We start from the raw sequence: 25,933 nt of genomic DNA, 5'->3' as shown, positions 1-25,933 counted from the left end.
TCTCTGCCTCTCCCCTGTACCTGCACTCTCTCTCTCAAAATAAATAAACATTAAAAAGAAATAAAAGGGTTGTGTGGGTGGCTCATTCGGCTAAGCATCCAACTTTGGCTCAGGTCATGATCTTGGAGTTTGTGGGTTTGAGCCCCGCATCGGGCTCCCTGCTGTCAGTGAGGAACCTGCTTTAGATCCTCAGTCTTCATTTTTCTGCCTCTTCTCTGCTCTCTCTCAGAAATAAACATTTTTTTAAGTTAAATTTTTAAATAAAAAAGAAAAGAAAACTAAATGCACCTAAGCATTAAAGTGATGAGGTAGATGGAGTGAGCTTTCAGGGTGTTCTCATTTCTTACAACGTTCTGGCTCATAATATAATGTTGGGCTCAGATTTTATTTTCCAAAGAATATACTATATTGACATATTAAATCAGCAATAATTCCTCAAACTGTTGCTTTAAATTGCCCTATTCCTATTTTTCAAATTTTAACTGTGTGTTGTTTATATGTATATGTGTATACGTATTTTTTTAAACACTAATGTTTAGAAATTCTGGAAGCACACTAGAGTGATATATAAAGAATCCTCTCATTAGTACAATCACTCCCAACTTACTCTAGCTTGAGAGGCCAAGTGCTTGGCAATTTTCATAAAATAGGGCAAATCAATATTTCTATTTTTAAGTGTTTTCAAGTAGCAAATATTTATTAAGCATCTTCCTTGCAAGTCAGGGTGTTATGTCTATTAAATGCTGTTCTGTATCAGGATATTTCAGGGCTTTTCTTAGCCCAGTCAAGAAAATAATTTGTAGGGAATTCTAATGTTGCTGTTTTAGAATTTATTGTAAGCAGAAAAAGAATGATACAATTTATTTGTCAGGGTTAAAGAAAAATAATTCAATTTTAAGTGACAAGAAAAGTTTTAATTGTATCTAGCTAGAAATACAAGCAAATATTACACATAAATTTTATTACACAAGTATCATTAGTACATGGAACTACATCAAACCAGTTACACTGCTGTAAAAGTTTCTGAACAAACTAAAATTACTTAATGACTTACTGTTGAATAACAATACTATCCTAAATGTAGAGAGAGGACACAATTCACAACCCCAGCCCCCCACCTTAGGCACCTCATTGACTCACAAGATTGTCAAGTTAACATCACATGTTCTCCTTGTTCTTCAATTGACATTGATTGCATGCACTTATTTAGTAAATCTTCTTCCTTTTTTTCTTCATTCATGTACGATTCAGAATCATTTGTAGAAACTGAAAGGAAAACAGGTTTATAATGTCTGTTTTGGAAATAAAGTTGTATTTCATCCTGAATATTGAGATTTGTACATAAGGACAACCTTCAAAATGGCCTACCTTAGTAATAAGCCTTTCACAGAAATAAATGGCCTGCAATTTTCAAAACTTAATCACTTCTCCCTTCCCCCAAATCTCTTTTTAAAATAAGATACCCCAGTAAGTACTGTATTCAAGCCACGTTATGTATAGCATATTCTCGGTTACTGAGTTCTATTTTCTCTTTGCTTTCACAATCTCTTGGTTACAGGAAAGTTATGGCTTCAGCATTCTCATCTCAGTATGCCTTAAGTTCTTGCTCATCTCCCTTCCCTTGGTGACCGCAGACACTTTCCCCCATTGCAGTTCCTCTAGCTATTCTTTCTGGAGCCACTTTTTCCCCCTGCCTTTTCCCTCATTTCTTGGACAGGCATACTATGGTATTTACAGCAGAGCTGAGCAGCACTGTCATACAGCAAGGGGCCAGGAGTTCAGAAGGCCTAACTTTCCCACTTCCTTCCTACCCACTTCTCTACTCATTGTGTAGCAACTAGGAAATTGTTTAACTTCCACTTAGTCCTCTCCAATTTATCAATTCTGAGGAATACTTATGAGCATTCTTTCTTCCTCTTTTGCCTTTTTCATTTTGTTATATTCTGTACTTGGGATAGATCCTTTATGCTGATCCTTACCAAATCTGGATTTGTCTGAGCTGCCCTGTAAAATTTTGATAATAACACTTGGTTGGCTTGCTTCCACTGGGTTGTTGAATATTAAACAAAATGATATAGATGATAAAGCCCTTTGTAAACTATGATGCTATACAAAATATGTTGTCCATCCAAAAATAGCACTATCTCATAAAAGTGCTATGGCTTGGGGCGCTTGGGTTGTTCAGTTGGTTAAGTGTCTAACTTCAGCCCAGGTCATGATCTCACAGTTTGTGAGTTTGAGCCCCACCTTGGGCTCTTTGCTGACAGCTCATAGCCTGGAGCCTGCTTCGGATTCCGTGTCTCCTTCTCTCTCTGCCCCTCCCCTACTCGCACTCTCTCTCTCTTTCAGAAATAAACACTAAATTTTTTTTAAGTGCTATGGCTTAAAAAAAGTCATGTTTGTGGCTCTGAGTTCTCAGAAATTCATTCTCTTTTAAGTCTCTTACCCTGATATTATAAATACCTTTGTTTAGATTTAGAAGTGCCTTAAACTTTACTCCCCTGAGCAGTGTGTTCATTTAGATAAAAACAAACTATATTTCGTATTTATCTTATTTGGAGAATTAAATCATATTCTAAATTTTTTAATGTCTTCTGTAATAGAAATGAAACTATGTTGGGTTATTTTTTAAGCATGGGGCACCTGGGTTGCTAAATTGGTTGAGCATCCGACTTCGGCTCAGGTCATCTTTGTCTGGTTCATGAGCTCAAGCCCTGCATCTGGCTCTCTGCTGTCGGTACAGAGCCTGCTTCAGATTCTCTGTCCCTCCACTGCACACTCTCCCTCTCAAAAATAAACATTTAAAAAATATATTTTTTAAACATAAGATCTTTAAAAATGCTATTTTAAAATTCTGTGTGTAACAAAAAAAAGATGGCAAGGGGCACCTGGGTGGCTCAGTCAGTTGAGCATCCGACTTTGGCTCAGGTCATGATCTCATGGTCTGTGAGTTTGAGCCCCATGTCAGGCTCTGTGCTGACCACTCAGCCTGGAGCCTGCTGAAGTTCTGTCTCCCTCTCTCTCCCCCTCCCCTGTTCATGTTCCTTCTCTCTCTCCCTCTCTCTCAAATAAACATTTAAAAAAATCCACATTTACCTGATTGCATGAACAGTCTGCCTGGTTTTCTAAAAATTTTCAGTGACTTACATCTTGTTTTGGATGCATATCCAGTTTTCAAACTGTAAGAAAGAGAAGTATCTTAACTGGAGCCAGTGAAATGAACAACTGTCTAATGCATATAGAAGATCATACAAATTCTTTTTATTAAGCTGCCAGCAAAAAGACTCTTTCAATCTCTGAATTCTCCCGTGACTTATTAACCCTGAAATGCAAAGCTTACTATTATAGTGCAGGTTGAGTAATCAGGCTTCTTACTCTCTTTTTTTCTTCTTTCCTTCTTTGTTTATAGTATTCCCCTGTGCAGAAGCAACCATATGCTCCTTTTGGAAGTGTTTGTATTATTTTGAATTTGAGTGGGAATTACTAAAAAGGGCAGTCTTCCATATCTCTAGCTGATCAAGAAATTTTTACAATTCCACAAACTGTGTTCTAAAAGGAGTGGCATATTCCAGTCAGAGCAGTAAAGAGACCATAAGATAACATTCCTTTGTGCTTTAACCTACTCTGAAGGTAGCAAAATGAACATATTAGGAAACAAGCTGTAATCTCATTTAGCTATCCTTCAAAGAAAATTGGGATATATTTTCCTCCTTTTAAACAATAAGAAACAGACCCTTCTTTGTTTCTCACTGGTCGCCAGAGCGAATGTTGTAGGATCATTTCAGGTGCAGGTGCAGCTGCAATGTTAGAAGGCGCCGCCGCATCCACTCTCTCCAACTGGTGTCGCCATGTAGTGCAGGGGTAATGCTGCTTCTGTGAGTAAGGAGTACCGAGGCGGCTCCTGTGATGAGTGAGGATACCTGTCATACAGATCAGCTCTGTTAGAAGACCCTCTTGTTTCATGTGAGACCTAGTGAGAAACGAATGAGATGCACCTGCCTGGCTTTTGTGAGCTGCGCTGGATCACGTGCATATACTGCTTCTTCATTAATATCCGCAGGTAGTTCGCATTATAGATCTTAGCAATGCTGCACAGATAACGCTTCTGGCCTAAGGTGAGGTCTGGCTGCTAAAATACAAACAAGGTGTATAAGCATTGTAGAACAGAGGCTGGCAATATTCTTTATCTGAAAGGATGAATGTTCAGGAGAGCTGTACCATCTGTATGTTTTACTTCCTCCAATTAAACTATGCTAATTTAGCCAAAAAGAGAACGAAATGGCCATTTAAACAGTACAAGTGACTCTGCCTACTGTTTCCACTCAAGTGATTCATATGCCCAATGAGGTTTGAGAACCAGTGCCCTAGAAAAATAAGAAGAGTAGAGATTGGCTGTTCTGTCAGTGAGTCTTAGTTCCTGTGTGCCTCTCAGTGAATGTGGGTATCTTGCCTTCCAAGGATTTTTGAGGTTATCATGTGGTTATCTCAACTACTCTACTTAGTGTTAACTAAAGAAATAGTCTTTTCTAGCCCCAGAAAAATAACTGTCTGTGTTAAACAGAGTAAGGAATAGTCCATTGGTCTTTGATGAAAGTAATTTTGACTTAAGATTTTCACTTGCTGATTTTAGATGGTAACACTCACTTAACATGCAAGGCTCCACTGTATATGTATATGTGTATACACACACAGCTTTTACTGAACTGAACAGGTAATAAATCCAATGAAAACTCAGAATGCTGGTCAGAAAAACTGACCAGTTTGCACAGATCTTTTGTAACCTTAATTTGCTTTCCTCTAACAAGGACACATCTGGCAGTTACGACCTTTAATAGGTAATAGAGGTTCAACAGTTGTAAAATGCTTATTGCCATTTTCTTTATTAGCTTGCCTCTAATTTTGCAGTCCTTCAGTGAAATCTAGGAGTCTGGGTTTCCATCTCTGGAATGTAACTTTCCTGAGGGCCACTGAGCTTCGTGAGTAAAGGTACATTAGATGTCAAGTATCATGAAGGCTTGAATGAACTCTTATAATAAGGAATCTATAATGATAAAATCCTTGCATACATTCATGAGTTTACTCAGATGTTTACAGAGTCCTAGACAATATGCTGGGTGTACCTTGTCTTCTGAAATGCCTTACGCTCTAAGCAGTAGATCTTCAATAAAAAGTTCAGCTCTGAATACAAAGAATTTGGTATTTAAATAAAGCATTGGTATCTAGTTACCATACCTTTAGAAAAGACGCATCTGCCATTGATTTAGGGATGTTAATTGTTTGAATTTGAGGAGCTTTCCATAACTCTTGCAGTTTGGCTATGTGTGTGTTGGATCCGTCTTTGATTCTATCTGTGGGCAAGAACATTATTAGGTGAATTTCATGAGCAAAGATGTGCTCAATAAATTATTAATATCTATATAGTTACACGTGTCCCTAACTATCCTGGAGTAGTAATATGAGTCACTTTGTTAAATTTGAAGAGGCTATATGATATGCCATTTGGTTTTAGAGCATACAGAAGGCAAGATATTTATAAATATTTACTATATATCGATATATCATTATATATAGACTACATTATTTTGAACTCAGCTGAGATACAAACTATGTTGTTTAGTTTATCGTATGTCAGACCATAAAGACAAGAAAATACATGCAAGACTTGCATTTTAAAGATTTATGACAATATTTTATCATTAAACTCAAGGTAGAGGGTAGAATAACACAAATTTTATACCTTTAATGAGGTAGTATTAAAACACAAAGGGCTTTGCAGAAACTTATTTTTACATAATTTCTGTTATTTCAATGTTTTTAATACTGATGTGGGTAGATTAAAAGAATAGTCTTTTAATACAATAGAAGAATAGAAGAATGAAACTAGCTTTCAGTTTCAGACTTATTGAGACCAGTAACTTAATTTAGGGTAAACACTTCATTAGCAGTTTGGGGGAAAGCAGTATCTGGCAAAATTTAACCAAGAAATAACTCTTTGAAACACTCCCCACCTTCCCACATTCTCTCTCCTTCCAGGCAGCCAGTGATGTGCTTTCTATCACTACAGTTAGTGTCACTATAGAGTAGTTTGCATTTTCTTGATAAAAGTTTGATATAAATGTAAACATACAGCATATATTCTGTTTTGTGTCTGGCTTCTTTCACTCAACATAATTATATTGAAATCCACCTGTGTGATGTGTAACATTACTTCATTCCTTTTCTTGATATATACTATAGATACAGATATATATACATATAGATATCTATCCACCTGTTGGTGGACATTTGGATTGTTTCAAGTTTTAGGCTATTACAAATAAAGCTAGCAGAACAGATTTTTAAGTTAAAAGTTTATATTCAGCAAGTTGAATTAAATAAGCACACTTTTGTTTCAATATTGACAACAAAGGCCATTACAATTTTACATATTAAACTTTGGTTATTTCTTCAAGATTTTAAAAAATGTTTTTAAGTGTTTTTTATTTATTTCTGAAAGAGAAAGAGACAGCATGAGCAGGGGAGGGTCAGAGAGAGAGGGAGACACAGAATCCAAAACAGGCTCCAGGCTCTGAGCTAGCTGTCAGCACAGAGTCCAACACAGGTCTTGAACCCACGAACTGTGAGATCATGACCTGAGCTGAAGTCAGACGTTTAACCGACTGAGCCACCCAGGTGCCCCTATTTCTTCAAGATTTTGACAGGGATGCCTCAGTAGCTCAGTTGGTTAAGCATCTGACTTCAGCTCAGGTCATGATCTCACAGTTCATGAGTTTGAGTCCACCTACCTGGGATTCTGTCTCCCTCTCTCTCTGTCCCTCCTCTGCTTGCTCTCTCTCTCTCTCTCTCAAAATAAATAAAAGTAAACTTTAAAAAATGAAAACAGAGATGCGTGAGTAGCTCATTCGGTTAAGCATCCAACTTCAGCTCAGGTCATGATCTCAGTTTGTAAGTTCGAGCTCCACACTGGGCTCCGAGCTGACAGCTCTGAGCCTGAAGCCTGATTCGGGTTCTGTGTCTCCCTCTCTGCCCCTTCCCGCTTGAGCTCTGTCCCTCTCTCTCTCTCAAAAATAAACATTAAAAAATTTTTTTTAATGAAAACAGGTGTTAGCTAGACGTGGAGAAATCGGAACCCTGTGCATTGCTGATGAGAATGTAAAATGGTGCAGCAGCTGTGGAAACAGTGTGGTGATTCCTCAAAAATTAAACATAGAACTGCCATATGATCTAACAATTTCATTTTAAAGCAACCACTTTATTCATATGTATGTATGCATTTTTATATATAGACACATAGACAGATGTCTGTGTTTTTCTCAGGTAACTGTAAGGACTGTAAATTTTCCAAGGAAAAATAAAGTGAATCCAAGTTTATAGATCATAGAATTGAAATTGCTCCCCTCCAAAAAAAATTAGTGAGAGGCCTTTGGGGGTTCTGTCTTCTTTTTTTTTTTTTTTAATTTTTAACGTTTTATTTATTTCTGAGAGAGAGAGACAGAGAGAGAGAGACAGCATGAACGGGACGGTCAGAGAGAGAGGGAGATACAGAATCTGAAACAGGCTCCAGGCTCTGAGCTAGCTGTCAGCATAGAGCCCGACGCGGGGCTCGAACCCACGAACCAAGAGATCATGACCTGAGCCAAAGTCTGACGCTTAACTGACTGAGCCACCCAGGCGTCCCTCTGTCTTACTTTTTTACCTCCAGCAGCTTTATCCTTTATTTAAAGTGAAAGGAAAAACAGCAGCATTGAGAAATATTTTGTCCTTTGTACTTATTCAAGTTAGAAATTTTCCCTTCAATTTGTTACAAACCCCAGGCCATCCCCTGGGCATTTCAAACACCAGTTATAAACACAGTTCTTTTCAGATTCGTTGCTATTTTGAAGTACTCTTTTTAAAATGGTTGATATAGGGGGGGTTGATATAGGGGGCACCTAGGTGGCTCAGTGGGTTAAGCTTCCTAAGCATCTGACTGCAGCTCCAGTCATGATCTCAAGGTTCATGAGTTTGAGCCTTGCATCAGGCTCTTTGCTGTCAAAGAGAACCTGCTTCAGATCCTCTGTACTCCTCTCTCCGCCCCTCCCACGCGTGCTCTGTCAAAATAAACACTAAAAAAAAAAACTTGCAACAAATTTTAAGAAATAAAATGCTTGATGTTAGATATCTTAACAAGAGAAAAAGAAACTGCTGGATTGTTCTTTGAAAATTTTAAGTTCACCAGGATACCAATAAAGTCTTTTTTTTTATGTATTTATTTTATTTTGAGACACAGATACAGAGAGCAAGCGGGGGAGGGGCAGAGAGAGAGGGAGACCCAGAATTTGAAGCAGGCTCCAGGCTCTGTGCTTACAGCTCAGAGCTCGAACCCACGCAGGGCTCGAATCCACAGATTGGGATCATGACCTGAACTGAAGTCAGATGCCAACCGACCCACCCAGGCACCCCAATAAAGTGTATTTAAAACTCCACTGTGAAACATAAGAGACTCTTACATATGGAGAATAAACAGAGTTACTGGAGGGGTTGTGGGAGGGGAGATGAGCTAAATGGGTAAGGGGCATTAAGGAATCTACTCCTGAAATCATTGTTTGCACTATATGCTAACTAACTTGGATATAAATTTAAAAAATAGATAAATTTTTAAAAACTCCATTGTGTTTGTAGTTACAGCAAAATTAGCATCTCTAAACCATGTTATTTATAGATATTATCTGTTGTATATGCTCTACTCACCAATACCCTTGGAATTCTGATAAGGAAGTCCAGGTGATCTGTTGGGGCAAAAAAAACAAAATAATAAATAATATGTAATAATTGACAGCTTTATAAGCATTAAAGAAAGCACATATTTTAGGTGGCTGACTCTGTGAGAAACCGATTCTTAATTTAGGCTCAGGTCATGATCTCCTGGTTGGAGGGTTTGAGCTCTGAGCCTGCTTGGGATTTTCTGCCTCCTGTCTCCCTCTCTGCTCACACACGGGAGCACTCTCTCTCAAAAATAAATAAATAAATAAACACATCTTTAAAAAGTATTTTAAATGAAAAAAAGGGCAGTATTGTGTATGCTTTTTTTTTTCATGTTTCCATCAGACAGAATATCTTGTAAATTTTCTCCTGTAATCCTGGTTATATCCTAATGGCTCCAGGCTTTTTCAAAGTGAGTTATCTGAGGTTTTTAACCATACTAGAAAGGATTTACTTTAAGCCAGACTTGGTCTTACTTTTATAGCCTTTTAATCTAATTCCTACTTTGAGCTCAATTAAATAGTTTGGGGTATTTTCTTGCTGTCTTTATTTTTAATAAAGTAACTTGGATACGGCGAAAACTATCTTGTCCTTTATATATTTAAGGTGTACTAGAACTGATAACTTGGTCTGGAATATTTCTATTTTTGTACAAGTTCTTTTTTCTAACTAAGAGAAAACACCCTTCTCTCTTCCTTCAATGTATTCAGTGACCAAGTGTCCATTTATCTCTTGATATACTAGGATCCTACACTTCGCCAAACACTGTAATGAACAAAAAACAAAGACCAGACCCCATCTTTAAGTCTTCAGTACGTTATGGTCATTTTCTAAATACGGTGATGGGTGCAGAAGGAGCCATGACTGTGTGCTGAACTGGGTAGGTACACCCTGCAGCTCTCACTTTTAGGGATTAACTGATGGAAAGGATGAGGAGGTACTGACGACTAATTGCCTTCAGCTTCCAGTAAATAACAGTTAAAAAAAAAAAAACCCAAAACCAAAAAACACCCCGCTTAAAATGGATTTATGAAGAAAAACTTCTATGGGGAAAAAAATCAAGATCAAGGTGCCTTTAATATTCATAATTATGTCTCATTGGCATTATGAATCCCTTGGACACGTAGGTGGCTAAAGTCGCACATATGTCACTGATTTACTGACTTGGAAGCCCTCCGTTGAGCCTCGGTTTCTGCTCTGTCCCCCACCCTCTTTTTGTAGAGATCCTGTGACGAGACGGCATATTTTCCAGCAGGTTTCGCAGCGCCCCCTCGGGGCAGAAAAATGCACCCAGGCCAATTGTCGCAGTCCCCGCGTTTAGTCACTGCACCAACACTCAACCTTACCTCACAAGCCCTCCCCTAAACTGTGAGTCGGCTTCCATTTGTGCCACCCTGGCCACAATAAAGGCTCCCCCTCCTCTCACGTCAGTGCACTGCGGACCAGTCCGTTGGAGCAGTCAACTGCCACCCCCTCCACCACAGGGGATCACGACCCGAGGGGGTGGCCGTCCTCCCTAACCCGTCAGGGCCCCTCAGCCTCACCCGCCGCCGCCACCCTCAGTTCTGGCCACTGCGGGAGGCTCTGCGGAAGAGCTGCATTCTGTCCAGTCGGACACCCGACCCTGGCCCGGCATCTCCTCCCGGGTGCCCGGACCTCGAGCTGCGTGAAGAAGCGGCTTCCCCCTCTCCCCTCCCCCGTCAGCACGCGTGCGTCAGGCCGGGCGATATCGCGGGTGAAGAGGCGGACGCGGTATTCTAGCCCCCTCCGATGCGCTCCGGACACTGCCCGAATAGCTTCGGGAGCGCGGGGAGGGCAGATGCGCGACGCTGGAGTTAGAGTGGGGGAGGGGCAGGAGTACTTTAGTTGATCGTGTGCTTGCACGTTTGCATCTTTTTTGTGGAAAGGATTAGTCACAAGAAGGAAATATACACGTCCCTAAAACAGGAGGTGCCTTGCACCTCAGTATTCCAGACCCTCTACATTTGCAAATCTTGAGAGTCACCACCTAGGTCGAACCTCAGTACACAAACCAAGGACCAAAGCTCCAGGCTCAGGGACGCTGAATGTTGTCCGTTAAACCGTGATCACCAAGGCAACCAGATGTCTCGAGCCTTCCAACCGCCTGTTTCCGTCAGCTACTTCTGCGCACGCGCAAACCGCCCTCCCGCCCCTCCCAGAGTTTCCGGAGAACGCGTTTCACACGAGATTTGACCTGCGGGACGCTTCGTAGTCAGGGATGCAACCGAGCAGAAGCCACAGAAGGATTTTGGATTGCGATTGGTTCGCAGGACGTGTTCCCGGAACTCAGTGAGCGCCGCGCGAAGGCTGAAGGGAGCGGGGTGGTCGAACCCGGTGTTGATCCGCCGGTAGCACCCGGGACCCGGAGCGCCGGTATGCCTCGGTATGCGCAGCTGGTCATGGGCCCGGCAGGCAGCGGGAAGGTGAGCATTTGGCGGGAGAAGGAGAGAAAAGTCTGGGCTCGTGGGAGGCAGGGAGGTTTTGGTCCTGACGACGGGACCGGCGCGTGCGTGTACTGGAGATCCTGGGCAGCTCGGCTCTGCAGTCTTCTTCAGTGCTCTTTTTGTTGTGGTTTTGAAAGTGGAGAGTAACGATGCTTGTTAATGTTTATAATATACTAATGCCCCAGATACTGCGTTTAAACACTGTGAGAGAAGTCCTATTATTCTCATTTTACAGACGGGAATTTTATAGAAACAGACACAGAAAGGTTCAGTTCTGTGCCCAGGATCACACGGCTAGTAAGCGGTGGCTGGAATTTAAATCTAGTTTTGTGTAACTCCAGAATCCGCCCCCGTCTCGCTCATAGACGGTTCAAGTGTGGTCTCATTAATCACTGTTTCTTAGACGTTTGAGACATGGATTTCTGGTATTTGAGGCGCCTTTAGGAGGTATATGGACCTAACATTAGTGAACATCGAATCGTTTATTGAGAAAGTTATTCCCTTTTCAGTTCTCTTTGTTTGAATTGAGGTGAAATTGTCAGTTTGGTACTTGTATATCTAACACTTTAATCCCCAGGTCTCTTCAGAGGTCAGATCTTAGAGCTTTTGAGAGACCTTTGTATTTAGCTAGAATAAAAAGACCTTTAAAGTACATTTAATTTTACGATTACGTTCATGTTATGATAAATATACCTGGTTTCCTGTTTACAATAAAGGTATTTTTTTTCTTGTAAGCAAGTGTTAGCGGGATGATATGAGGAGCTTTCAAATATTACAGAAATGGTGAAGATATCAGTCAAATAACAGGAGTGTGAAAAGCTCTGGAATTTGGAAGCATTGTCTGGTTTCAGTCTTGAAGACATTGTTCTGAGGCTTGACCTCTTCTGGGTGCAGGCGATCTACATGTGACTATAATATAGCCCTTGCCTACCCAGAGCCTGTAGCCTATTTGGAAAGACTTGTCATTTAAAATATAGTGCAATGCAGGGCACCTCGGTGGATCAGTTGGTTAAAAGTCCGACTTCAGCTCAGGTCATGATCTCATGGTTCCTGGGTTCAAGCCCCGTGTCAGGCTCCGTACTGACAGCTCAGAGCCTGGATCCTGCTTCAGAATCTGTGTCTCCCTCCCTTTCTGCCCCTCTCCTACTCACCTCTGTCAGTCTCTCTCTCTCAGAAATAAATACACATTAAATATATATGTGTGTGTGTATACATATATATATGCACACATATACATATATACGTATATATATGCACACATATACATATATACATATATATACACACACATACATATATACGTATGTATACACACGTACATATATACGTATATGTATATACACACACGTACATATATACGTATATGTATATACACACATACATATATGTATATACACACATACATATATGTATATACACACATATATGTATATATGTATATATACACACATACGTATATGTATATACACATATGTGTGTATATATGTATGTATATACACACACATATATACACACATACGTATATGTATATACACACATATGTATACACACATATATACGTGTATATATATATATATACACACACACATATATATAGTGTGTGTGTGTGTGTGATGTATGGAGAGGGCCTCCTGTTATGCAGAGAGAATAGTATGTGAAAAGTCACTGAGGAGAAAGGATAATAGAAGTTATCTTCTGTATTCCAGATTAATTTTCTGACTGTTAGACAAGTACTTTTCTACAAATTTTTGATGCCTACTATCAGAAGTACTCACCGAGCATATTCTTTGTGCCAGGCACTGTTCTGGGCCCTGCGGATTGTGTAGTGGATAACACACACACACACACACACACACACACACACTCATCTCTGCCCTTGTAGAGTTTTTTTTTTCTAATAGTTTATTTTCAAGTTGGTTTCCATATAACACCCAGTGCTCATCCCCATAAATGCCCTCCTCCATGCCCATCACCCCCCTTGCCCTTGTAGAGTTTATATCCAAACATATCAAGTCAGTCAATTAGAAGTAATTATGTGTCGGATACCATGCTAGTTCCTAGGCTTATAAAACTGAAGAAGACACATCCTTGCCCTTTCCTTTTTCTTTTTTTCTTTTTGTTTAAATTTAGAGAGCAAGCACACGAGTGGGGGAGAGGGAGAGAAAGAGAAAAAAAAAATTGCAAGAGGATCCACACTGGTTCTGGAGCCCGACACAGGGCTCAATCCCACAACCTTGGGATCACCACCTGAGCTGAAGTCAAGAGTCAGACACTCAACCAACTGAGTCACCCAGGTGCCCCAATACATCCCTGCCCTTAACTAGAGAGTAGGAAAGACAGAAAAGTAACTTAGAGATTTTAACATAGTGTATTAAGGATTACATGAGGAATAAGAATTCTCTAAATCAAAAGTTGCAAACTGATAGCCCACCTCTAGGCTATTTACTGACCTCAATGTGCTGTCGTCTTGAAATGCTCTTCCCCTGGCTTGGCAAGCACATTCACATCCCTTGGCTCAAACACCCCTCTCCCCTTCAGCGACATCATCCCTGAACACCCTACTTAAATCTTTGGACCGTAATCATCCTGGTAGAGATATTGTGTTACACAGACATTGTGTGTGCTGCTTGGTATCCTTAGAAATCTTTTTAAATTCCACTTTTTGCATGTTAGAGCAACAAGGAGCCTTAGTGATTGTTAGAGGCCATTCCAATTAAGAGATAAAAAACTGAGGGGCAGGGGCGCCTGGGTGGCTCAGTTGGTTAAGCGTCCGACTTCAGCTCAGATTATGATCTCACGGTTCATGGGTTTGAGCCTCACATCAGACTCTGTGCTGACAGCTAGCTCAGAGCCTGGAACCTGTTTCAGATTCTGTATCTCCCTCTCTCTCTGACCCTCCCCTGTTCATGCTGTCTCTCTCTCTCTCTCTCAGAAATAAATAAAACATAAAAAAAAAATTTTAAGAAAACTGAGGGACAGGGCACCTGGCTGGTTCATTCCGCAGTCTTGATCTTGGGGTTATAAGTTAGAGCCCCGTGTCGGGTGTAGAGATTATTTAAAAATAAAATCTTAAGGTGCACCTGGGTGGCTCAGTAGGTTAAGCATCCAACTCTTGATCTTGGCTCAAGTTATGAGTTCAAGCCCCACATTAGGCTCTGTGCTGATGGTGTGGATCCTGCGTGCGATTCTGTCTCCACCTCTCTGCCCCTCCCCTCTTTATGCGTGCACGCACTCTCTCTTTCTTTCTCTCTCTGAAAAAATAAATAAATAAACATAAAAACCTTAAAAGGGGGTGGAGGGAGGAAGGAAGAAACAAAACAAACTAAGAGGCAAAGTAGAGAAACAATTTCCCTAAAGTTACCCATGAGTCTTAGCCAGGTCTGGATCTGCAGCCCAGTCCGGTGTCCCCAACTCCCAGCCCAGTACCTTTCCTGTTTTCAGTCAGCTTTTTGGTCAATAAAGGCATAGTTTTATTCTCCTTAATGGATACTGACCAAAGGATATGGGACGTCCTTCTGGGAATGCAGGGGGAGGACCACACTGCCTGTTGCTTTGACCCCTCGTGCCTTATGACATTACAGAGCACCTACTGCGCCACCATGGTCCAGCACTGTGAAGCCCTCAATCGATCCATCCAAGTTGTGAACCTAGATCCTGCAGCAGAACACTTCAACTACTCCGTGATGGCTGGTGAGTCCTGAGCAGGGCCTGCTCCCTCCTTCAGGAAAAATAAGCGGTGGAGAAGCAGGCTGCTTGGCACAAAAGCTGAAAATTGTAATCACTACAGTCCGCTTCCCTGTTTTATGGTGAACAGCATGAGGCCGAATGTCATTTGGTGACATGCACTCATGTGGACATAGGTGGCAGGATCCTTTCCTGGTCTTTGGTTTAAGTTAAGTGAGGAGACTCCTCCCTCATCACACTTCCCTTCTGTCCCTTTCATGCTAGTCCTGTTGTGGTGAATCAGGTTTATGCTGATCCTAGTATAAGGGAGCAGCCTAACTGTTTGTTTTTTAACATCCTTTCCCTTTGTTCATTCAGAGATCTGTTGAACACGTGCTTTATGCCAGACACCAGCGTTCCAGCAGAGAATGGTAGATGTTATCCTTGCCTTCATGGATCTTTTAATGGGGAGATAAGCAAAATGATAAACATGCGGATTGTCATAAAGTTGCAAATAGGCTGATGAGAGGGAATAAGTGGGGAAGTTGCTTTAGGAAGGGTAGTCGGTGAGAAGTCTCAGGAAGGGAGATTTGGGCCCAGACCTGATGACGATAGTCATGTGCTCACCAGGCTGGGGAGAGGCCTTCCAAGATGAGGGAACGTCAGGGCAATAAATTGCCTAGAGACAGGAAGGGGTTTGGTGTGTTTCCGAAAAAGCAAATATGTCAGTGAGCTGGAACTGAATGAGTGAAACAAAGAAGTGGGTAGGTGCCAGTAGGACGTGAGAAGTTTGGGTTTTATCCCGTGTTCTTAGTCCATTTGGGCTGCATTAACAAAACACCACAGGCAGGGTAGCTTATAAACAATGGAAATGTATTTCTCATGGTTCTGGAGGCTGGAAGTTCAAGATCAGGGTGCCAGGAGAGTCAGGTTCTGGTTAAAGTCCTCTTCTAGGTGGCAGGCTGCTGACTCCCCACTGTGTCCTCACATGATGGAAGGGGACAAGGGACCTCTTTTATTAGAGCACTAAACCCAATCATGAGACACCACCTTCATGACCCATTGCCTCTCAAAGGCTCCACCTCCTAATGGTATCACCTTGAGCATTAGGTATTCAGTATGGGAAATTTGAGGGGACACATTCAATTTATAGTACGTGTCAGCGGTGGAATGCTATTGGAGGTTTTAAAGCAGGGGAGAGGATTGATATATATATATATATATATATTTCTTTTTTTTTTTTAAGAAACACACTCATTTTTTTTTTTATTTTAAGTTTATTAATTTTGAGAGAGAGAGAGAGAGAGAGCACAAGTGGGGAGGGGGGCAGAGAGAGAGAATCCCAAGCAGGCTCCACACAGTCAGTAGAAAGCCCAAAGAAGGGCTCAAACTCATGAACTGTGAGGTCATGACCTGAGCCAAAATCAAGAGTTGGATGCTTAACCGACTGAGCCACTCAGGTGCCCCAATATCTATTTTTAAAGATACTAGCTCTCAGATGAAAAACAGATTCTGAGGGTCAGGAGTAGAAGCAGAGGCTAGCAGTATGGCTCTGGAAGATGTCTAGGTGGCTTGGACTAGGGTGGGCATAGTGCAGATGGATTCGGTATCTACTTTGCAGGTAGAATTAGCATTCTTTGGGAGAGTGAACCAAAAGGGTATAAGAAAGGGAGGAATCATCAAGGGTGACTCTTAGATCTCTGACTTGAGTGGCCTGAATTACTGAAGAGAGCGTGTGGTGCCATTTCAGGAAGGAAGACAAGTCTCTTTAGTTTGGGGCAGACCTCTTTGCACTTACTGAGCTTGAGATGTCTGACATATGTAAGGGGCAGTATCAAGGAACCAAGTGGATATAATAGTCTGGGACTCCGGAACAAGGTCTGGCCTGGAGATATAAATTGCCAAATCAGCAGCATATAGACAGTCCCTAAAGCTCCAGGCCTGGATGAGACTGTGGGAAGAAGTATGGTGAGAGAAGAGAACCCAAGACCAAGCCTTAAAGTTATCTGATCTTCAACAGTCCGGTGGAAGAGGTGGAGTCAGTGAGGTAGGAAAGCCAGAAAAATGTGGCATCACAGAAGCCAGAAGAAAAGACTGTTTCAAGAAAGAGCTTGTGCTTGTTGGTGTCCGAGATGGCTGGGAATTCGTGTAAGATAAGAACAGAAGTGGGTGTTAGACGTGGGGACATGGAGGTGGTGGTGACTGTGCCTGGCGGTTTCAGTGGAGCGGTTTGAAGAGTGGCCTGGAGGTGATGCAGTGTCAGCGCTGACAGGAGACGAGGAAGTTTCACTGAAAGGAGCAGAGAAGTGGAGTGAGAACTGGAGAGGATATGAGGGTCAAGGGAGGTTTCCTTTGAACCTTGGAGATGCTAACCGGAACACTGGAACGGACTTGATTGGTGAAGAGAACGTCCCAGTGGAGAAAGAGAAACTGAAAATGCCAAATGGTGGGAGTAACTTCATGAGTGAGAAAGGGGAGGGGAAATCCCAAACAAGTGGAGGGTTTTGCCTTCACTACAAGTAGGATGCTTTTATTTTCCTCTTAAAGATTTTATTTGTAAGTAATCTTTACACCAAACATGGGGCTCAAACTTACAACCCCCAGATCAAGAATTGCACGCTGCACTGACTGAGCCACCAGGTGTCCCTGGAGTGGGGTGCTTCTTCCTTGTAAGCAGAGCGAAGGCAGGGTTCAAGGCACCAAGTAACAGTGCTGGGAATATGGTAAATTCTTCTTTGTTGGTTTCTGATTTCTATTAATGACATGTGTGCCATTGGGACATCAGAGTGGCTGGAAGTGGTGCGAGTGGGGGTGGGGGAAGGCAAGTTGAATCAAGCAGAGGAGACATGAAATAGTCATCTTCCTTGAGAAAAAGTCATTGCATTGCTTTGGGATTGTTTCGTCGCACAAGCCAGTTTATGTAAAAGGATTATTTAGGAGAAATTAGGGAATCTCTTGCAAAACCAAGAGCAAGGCTTTATGAGAGACTAGAACCCAAAACACAAAAACTAACAGAAACTAAAGCCAGCTTTCTGTCTTTCTCTGCCTTTTTATCACTCTTACAGACCACCTTTCTCAACTTCACGTGGCCCAGCAAAGTGCCTCCAACTTCAGGTTCACATCACTTTGTGGTCCGGGTGTCCTAATGACTGACTTGTGTCCTTGAGTCATCCTTTTACTTATTTTTTTAATTAAAAACATTCTTTTTATCGCCAGTTTTTGAGAGACAGAGCATGAGTGGGCGGGCAGGAGAGAGGGAGGGGAGAGACACAGTCTGAAGCAGTCTTCAGGCTCTGAGCTGTCAGCACAGAGGGCAGTCCTCAAACTGTGAGATCATGACCTCAGCCAAAATTGATTGCTTAACTGACTGAGCCACCTAGGCACCCCTTGAGTCATCCTTTAGAAGATCTATTTTATTGTCCCAACTTGAGTCAGATGTTTAAATCCTGGATAGGGAGAGGAAGTACACAGGAAGATATTTTCCATATAAACATGGCTAAGAGTGAGACATTTCTCTGTGAACAGAGATTATAGGGCTTTTTTTTTTTTTTAATGTTTATTTATTTTTGAGAGAGAGAGACACACACACACACAGAATGTGAGCAGGGGAGGGGCAGAAAGAGAGGGACACAGAATCAGAAACAGACTCCAGGCTCTGAGCTGTCAGCACAGAGCCTGACACGGGGCTCAAACTTGGGTATGGCCTAGTCCGAAAACGGACGCTTAACCGACTGAGCCACCTAGGTGCCCCCAGAGATTGTAGATTTGAGCACAAACATAAAAAACCCACAGTAGAAAGTTATAAATAATAGATTTCCGAGGCACCTGGGTGGCTCAGTCAGTAAGCACCCGACTTCAACTCAAGTCACGATCTCGCAGTTTGTTAGTTCGAGCCCCACATCCAGCTCTGTGCTGACAGCTCAGAGCCTGGAGCCTGCTTCAGATTCTGTGTCTCCCTCTCTCTCTCACTGGCCCTCCTGCTCTCTCTCTCATTCTCTCAAAAATAAACAAACATTAAAAAATTTTTAAAAATAATAAATTTGGGGCACTGGGGTGGCTCAGTCAGTTAAGCATCTGACCTCAGCTGAGGTCATGATCTCATGGTTCGTGGGTTCGAGCCCTGCATCGGGCTCTGTGCTGACAACTCAGGGCCTAGAGCCTGCTTCAGATTCTGGGTCACCGTCTCTCTATGCTCCTCCCCGGCTCATGTTCTCTCTCCCTCTCCCTCTCAAAAATAAATAAAAGCATTAGAATTTTTTTTTAATAAAATTTAAAAATAGATTTGGAAATAGATTTCCAAAATGAGTAGTAGAGGAGAACTATGCATATACCAGAATTTTTAAGCTCCTGCTATAGGTGATTTATTTCCATTGTTCCATGGAGTCTTCATCCCTCTACCCCAGGATATATGATTTGTCCCCCGCTTTATAAATAAGGAAAGTGAGTTGCAGAGAGGTTAAGTAGCTTCCCTGTAGTCATCATGTTAAGAAACGTAATTGGTTTTCTTGGTTTGGTTTGGTTTTAGTTGTTTTAGAATAGGTAGTGTATATTTACATGGTTCAAAATGTAAAAGGTACAAAGAGTAAGTACACAGGAAAATGTCTCCTCCCAGCTCTGTGTCTCAGTAATCAGCTCCCCTGCCTGGAGGCATCCAGTGTTGCCAGTTTCTAGGATGTTTTTCCATAGAAAGTCTGTGCATATAAAATCAAATATGTGTTTTCTGTATATATGAATCTTTGTCTTTTGTTGTTGTTGTTAACACATATGATGGCATTTTTACAGAGTTCTGCTCCTTGCACTTTTCACTTAAAAGTATACCTAGGAGGGGCTTCTGGGTGCCTCAGTCGGTTAAGGGTCTGATTTTGGCTTAGGTCATAATCTCATGGTCTGCAGGTTGGAGCCCCATGTTAGTCTCTGTGCTGACAGCTGGGAGCCCAGAGCCTGCTGCGGATTCTGTCTCTGTCTCTCTGTCTCTGTCTCTGTCTCTCTCTCTCTCTCTCTCTCTCTCTGCCCCTCCCTGCACTATGTCTCTCTCTGTCTCTCCTAAAAATAAAATAAACATTAAAAAAATTTTTAAGTATACCTGGGAGATTTTATCATATCCATACTTAAAGTGCTTCTCCTTTTTATGACTACATAGGACTCCACTATCTGGCTCTACAGTAATTTACTTAATTAGTTGCCATGAACACTGCTACGGTAATAATCATGTAGAGAAATAGTTTCACATATGTGAGTTGTTATATAATTGTTAACTCTCACTAGCGAGGATAACAGTTTTTGAATGGATGTTCTTATGTTCCGGGCCCTTCTGTCTTGTGCAGACATTCGGGAACTGATCGAGGTGGATGATGTCATGGAGGATGACTCTCTGCGGTTTGGTCCCAATGGAGGACTGGTATTTTGCATGGAATACTTTGCCAATAATTTTGACTGGCTAGAGAACTGTCTTGGCCATGTAGAGGATGACTATATCCTTTTTGACTGTCCAGGTAAGTCTGCAATTTGAACGTGACCTTTTCCTTGAAGTTGTGCTGGTTCTATCCTCAGTAAGAAAAAGTGGACTGAGCCTTCATAGCTCTAAACCATTCCGCAGTGAAGTACAAAGCTCTTACTCATTGCCTCTAACTCATTCATTGAGTCTACTGAGCGTTTACTTTGTATTCTGGAAATACCATACAGAGCCAGGAATCCATGGTCTTTGCCCTCACAGAGCCCTCAGTCAAGTGGAAGTACTAAATAGAATGAACAGAATCACTCATGTTATTATTTAATATTCATTTTTGATGGGTTCTCCGCAGGAGTAGCACAGACCATCACATAGCAAGATTAGGAGGCTTCTGATCAAGTGGCCTGTAAGCTGGGCTGTGAGGTGAAGGTGAGGGAAGCCATGGTCCAGGCGGGGGACACAGCATGCCAAAAGCTTTGAGGCAGGAAAGAGTAAGGTGGGTTCAGGCCACTGAAAGACCTGTGTGGATCAGGGAAATGTCATGAGGTGAGGTTGGTAGGGGACAGATAATCACATGCAACTTTTTAAGCCAAATTGTGAATTTTATTTTACTTTTAATATTTATTTATTTATTTTGAAAGAGAGAGAGAGAACAAGCTGGGGAGGGACAGGCAGTGGGGACAGAAGATTCAAAGCGGGCTCTGCTGACAACAGAGAGCCCGACGTGGGCCTCGAACCCATGAACTGTGAGATCATGACCGACCTGAGCCAAAGTCAGGCACTTAACTGATTGAGCCACCTATTTTTTTTAATTAATTAATTGATTGATTTGTTTGTTTATTTTGAGAGAGCGCATAAGCAGGAGAGAGGCTCAGAGAATCCCAAGCAGGCTCCTGACATGGGGCTCAATCTCACAAACCATTAGATCATGACCTGAGCCAAAATCAAGAGTCAGACAACTGACTGAACTACCCAGGTGCCCCAAAATTGTGAATTTTAGACTTGAGTCTAACCTAGCTGTGATCAGTTGTGCCCTCACTTTATTTTCCCTTGCCTTCAATTGAGCCCACAGAAAAGTGCATATATCCCAAGCATACAGCTTGATGAACATTCCTAAACAACACACACCTTAGCGCTTGCTTTTGATTCCCTTCTTTAACCATCTTTTGGGAAATTTAAAAAAAAAATTTTTTTTAATGTTTATATATTTTTGAGACAGGGAATAACACAGCATGAGTGGGGGAGGGGCAGAGAGAAAGGGAGACACAGAATCGAAAGCAGGCTCCAGGCTCTGAGCTGTCAGCACAGAGCCTGACGCGAGCCCCAAACCCACGAACCGTGAGATCATGACCTGAGCCGAAGTTGGACGCTCAACCAACTGAGCCACCCAGGCGCCCCAAGGGAAATTTTTTTTCACGTAATTTAATGAGTTCACTTATTTCCTGTTTATAGTAATCTTGTTATTATTCTTCATGTAGGTCAGATTGAGTTGTATACGCACCTGCCTGTGATGAAACAACTGGTCCAGCAGCTGGAACAATGGGAGTTCCGAGTCTGTGGAGTTTTTCTCGTTGACTCTCAGTTCATGGTGGAATCGTTCAAGGTTTACGTTTTTTTTAACCTTTATTTACTATCGAGAGACAGAGCATGAGCATGGGAGGGGCAGAGAGAGGGGGAGACACAGAATCTGAAGCAGGCCCCAGGCTCTGAGCTGTCAGCACAGAGCATGACATGGGGCTCAAAGTCAAATCCAAGAGATCATGACCTGAGTTAAAGTTGGGACACTGACCAACTGAGCCACCCAGGTACCTCTCAAGGTTTAGGTCACTCATGTTGACTTTTTAGCAGATTACAGTCTTCTTTAACCACTGTGTGATTCTGGATATTTCAAAACTATATTCCAGATATATTTTTAAGTCAAAATATGATATCATATAGATTTGGGGTAACTATTTACCAAGAAAAATGAGGCAAATGCATTGTTTATAGGTCTATTTTTAATTCTCTGAGGGCCTTTTATCTAGTTTATGAACTGTATTTCCCATTCTTTAAGAGCATTCCTTAATTGCTCTTAATAAGGAATATTCAATGAAAAGGGGTTAAGATAACATCTTAACTTTAAATTGAGGTTTGTGATCACTGTACATTTTTTTTTTTAAGATTTTATATTTAAGTAATTCCTACACCCATGTGGGACTTGAACTTATAACCCTAATATCAAGAGTTATGTGCTTAGCTGACCAAGCCAGCCAAGGCTCCCATAATCACTGTAAATTAAATCTACCAGGTCAACCATCTGATTAGTGGACTGTCTTTTCTTTAGGATTAGCATTTCTTTTACTTAGGCCAGTTTTGGTTCCAGTGAGGAGCAAAAGCCTCTCTTTTATGTGGAGATCACCAAATTTTGTTGGCAACAATTAATTCATCTTTCCTTTTCTTTTACCTCCTTTAGTTCATCTCTGGCATCTTGGCAGCCCTGAGTGCCATGATCTCTCTAGAAATTCCACAAGTTAACATCATGACAAAAATGGATCTGCTGAGTAAGAAAGCTAAAAAGGAAATCGAAAAGTGAGCTTACTTCTTCCATTATCCTCAGATCTTAATTGCGGAGATGTAAAGTTCTGTCAGTCTGCAAAACTAGTTTCCTGATTTATTCTTCCTTTTATTCGTCAGTTGTTTTTCTCTCCTTTGAAGGTTTCTAGATCCAGACATGTATTCTTTATTAGATGATTCTGCAAGTGACTTAAGAAGCAAAAAATTTAAAAAATTGACTAAAGCCATATGTGGACTGGTAAGCTTTTTTTTAAGTTTATTTATTTTGAGAGAGAGAGGAGAGAGAAAAGCAGTGGGGGAGGGGCAGAAGGAGTGGGGTACAGAGGATTCGAAGCTGGCTCTGTGCTGACAGCGGAGAGCCCGATGCAGGGCTCAGACTCACAAACTGTGAGATCATGACCTGAGCCGAAATTAGGAGTCAGATGCTTAGCCAACTGAGCCACCCAGGTGCTTCTCAAAGTTGTTTTTAAATGACCTGGTCTGCTGTTTACCCAGAGCTAGTCAGTAGCCACCATTACAGGAAGCAGAGTCCAATCCTGTTCCTCGTAAAAGGGAGGAAGGTAGGGACAGGCTGTGGGCTGGCCAGTATGTAGCTTAAATTAATTAATTATTTAAGAGAGTACACGTGTGTGCATGCATGAGAGAGGGACAGAGGGAGAGAGAATCTTAAGCAGGTTCCACACCGAGAGCAGAGCCAGATGCAGGGATCATGATCTGAGCCAAAATCAAGAGTCAGACACTTAACCAACCGAGCCACCCAGGCACCCCTCTATTGGCAGTAGCTGATAAGTTAACTGACATGTCTACTGTTCTAAGCTTTGTGGGAAGTTCAGAACTGTCTGTGCCTTTTTGAAATTCCCGGTGGTTGTTGAATTCAGATAAATACCTATGAAATAGTGTCTAGTTAAGTAGTAAGTTCATGAGTATCAGGGAGGTCAGAGGCCAGAAAAATCAACGATTTGCTCTTGTTCTGTGTCTATTCCTCCTCCTCCCTCCTTCCACATGCAGATGTTTTAAATCAGAAACACAAATGCTTATAAACTAAAATGTAAGTTGAAAATTAAGTCTTGTACAGCTTCAGAATGACCTTTTCTGAAATTCCCAACTTGTAGATTGACGACTACAGCATGGTTCGATTTTTACCCTATGATCAATCAGATGAAGAAAGCATGAACATTGTGTTACAACATATTGATTTTGCCATTCAGTATGGAGAAGACTTAGAATTCAAAGAACCAAAGGTAATTTTGATTATTGACTTTTGGTATCAGTTTGCACCAGCACTCAGTGGCCTCTTGCATACTCCCAGCAACTCCTTAAATTTCGTCTTAGCAACAGTGGTAACCTGGGCTTTCCTGGGAGTTCTCCGAGATTCACATCTGCGCTCAACAAGCAGTATCAGTTTCCTGTTATTGAGGCTATGGTATTATTAAGTTTCTTTGTCCTCAGGGCTTGGGCGCAAGTGCAAAGAGGAGATGAAATCCAGTTGAACTTGGGCTGCCCTCACATGTCACTGGGAAGCCTGGTGGTAGTTATCGTAGGCCACTATCTCAGCAAAGTAGCTGAGAGTCAGCAGGTGTGAACTCAAGTAAGAAATGCTTCCAATGAGATAAAAGCACTTTAATTTAACCTAGCTGGAAAAATTCTATCACCCATGCCTTTTGTCACTGTAAAAGACACCTAAAATGCATTTGGGCATTATCTCCTGGTAGAGTAATACTTGAAAAATAGGTGAGCACATACTAGATCTAACTTAGGGGAAATGAATATTTTCTGTTCTTTGTGTCAGGAACATGAAGAGGAGTCGTCTTCTATGTTTGATGAATATTTTCAAGGACACCAGAATGAATGAAGAGTTTTTAAAATAGTAACCATATATGGGAAGCACTGTGGCTGAACCAGCAAGACATGGTTCTCTTCGAAGGATGCAGTACTAGAAAGCTACTTATTTCAGTGAAGAAAGTAATACTTGGCTCTTTAGCAGCAGCATGCCCGGATCAAGCTCTAGCTGTTCTTCAAAGGCTGGTGTTTCAGGTGGAATGTTGTAGTATCATTTTAACAACATCAATGCAGATTTTAAATGTTGGAATTTAAATGAATGCACATAGACTTGTATATAGTATGAATGAGCACCTGGGGTACGCTTAGGACCCAGTCTGCTTTTATTTCTATTGTTGGATTTTTGTTACTTTTGAAGGTTTTTTTTTTTTTTGAGAGGCAGGAATTATTGTAACAAAATATACATGTGTGTCCAAAGGTAAAAAAAATCTAGAAGGATATAGTTAAGACCTTTGCTTATCTATATCTCTGAGTTTTACTACATTGAAAATGTATCATTTGTGTAATTAAAGAATGAAAAGTAACTTAAAATATAAATGTATGTAAATAAATAAAAGAAATAGAAAGTAGCACTAACCTTTTGTTACTCTTGTTTTCTAGTCAGAATTTGGAATACTCAGTCAGGGGCACCTGGGTGCCTCAGGCAGTTGAGCATCCAGCTTTTGATTTCAAGATCAAAAAAAAAAAGTCAAGATCCCAGGGTCGTGGGATTGGGCCCCACGTCAGGCATCAGGCTCCATGCTGAGCATGGAACCTTCTTGAGATTCTCTCTCTCTCTTCCCTGTTACCCCTCCCCGACTCACATGTGCGCTCTCTGTCATTCTCTCTCTCTCTCTCTCTCATAAAAAAAAAAAAAAAAAGAAGTACTCAACCAGGGCAAATTTTTGAATGTGTAAATTTGCCCAGTCATCAAAACATAGTGATTTCTTTAAAAATGCAGTTTTCACTATTTATTTATTTATTTATTTATTTTTAAAGGTTTGTTTATTTTGATAGAGCAAGCCGGGTAGGAGCAGAGAGAGAGGAGACAAAGAATCCCAAGCAGGCTCCGCACTGGCAGTGCAGAGCCTGATGCAGGGCTCAAACTCACGAACTGCGAGATCATGACCTGAGCTGAAATCAAGAGTCAGACACTTAACCAACTGAGCCACCCAGGTACCCCAAAAATGCAGTTCTTAGTCTCTGAGCAGTTAAAAATGTACACTTTCCCGAAATAACATGC

General features: G+C 41.4%; 2 protein-coding genes across 3 annotated transcripts; one reads left to right on the top strand and one right to left on the bottom strand.

The window, feature by feature from the left end:
- Positions 1-892: 892 nt before the first annotated feature.
- Positions 893-10,824, bottom strand: FAM216A (family with sequence similarity 216 member A). Of its 2 annotated transcripts, none has more exons than XM_039251974.1 (7): positions 10,287-10,824; positions 8,731-8,768; positions 5,233-5,348; positions 4,000-4,126; positions 3,734-3,920; positions 3,097-3,179; positions 893-1,266 (listed from the first exon to the last, which is right to left on the bottom strand). In XM_039251974.1, exons 1-7 carry the CDS (start codon positions 10,376-10,378, stop codon positions 1,148-1,150), a joined length of 762 nt encoding a protein of 253 aa, XP_039107905.1. In that variant the 5' UTR covers positions 10,379-10,824; the 3' UTR covers positions 893-1,147. The 2 variants fall into 2 exon arrangements, with proteins under 2 accessions (XP_039107905.1, XP_039107835.1); XM_039251904.1 differs by having other exon boundaries at positions 4,000-4,129; positions 10,287-10,822.
- On the top strand, positions 10,513-25,277 carry GPN3 (GPN-loop GTPase 3). Its single transcript, XM_039219989.1, is given in 11 exon segments — positions 10,513-10,557; positions 10,656-10,720; positions 10,722-10,875; positions 10,923-11,186; positions 14,789-14,897; positions 20,195-20,362; positions 21,798-21,922; positions 22,772-22,887; positions 23,014-23,110; positions 23,985-24,113; positions 24,662-25,277. Coding segments are annotated over 11 exon segments (1,335 nt in total). The 3' UTR covers positions 24,725-25,277.
- Positions 25,278-25,933: the final 656 nt, after the last annotated feature.

The sequence above is a fragment of the Hyaena hyaena genome, unplaced genomic scaffold (genome assembly GCF_003009895.1).
Source record: "Hyaena hyaena isolate Hyena2069 unplaced genomic scaffold, ASM300989v1 scaffold_0, whole genome shotgun sequence".
Taxonomy (NCBI): Eukaryota; Metazoa; Chordata; class Mammalia; order Carnivora; family Hyaenidae; genus Hyaena; species Hyaena hyaena.
This window is presented reverse-complemented; position numbering and strand designations above follow the sequence as displayed.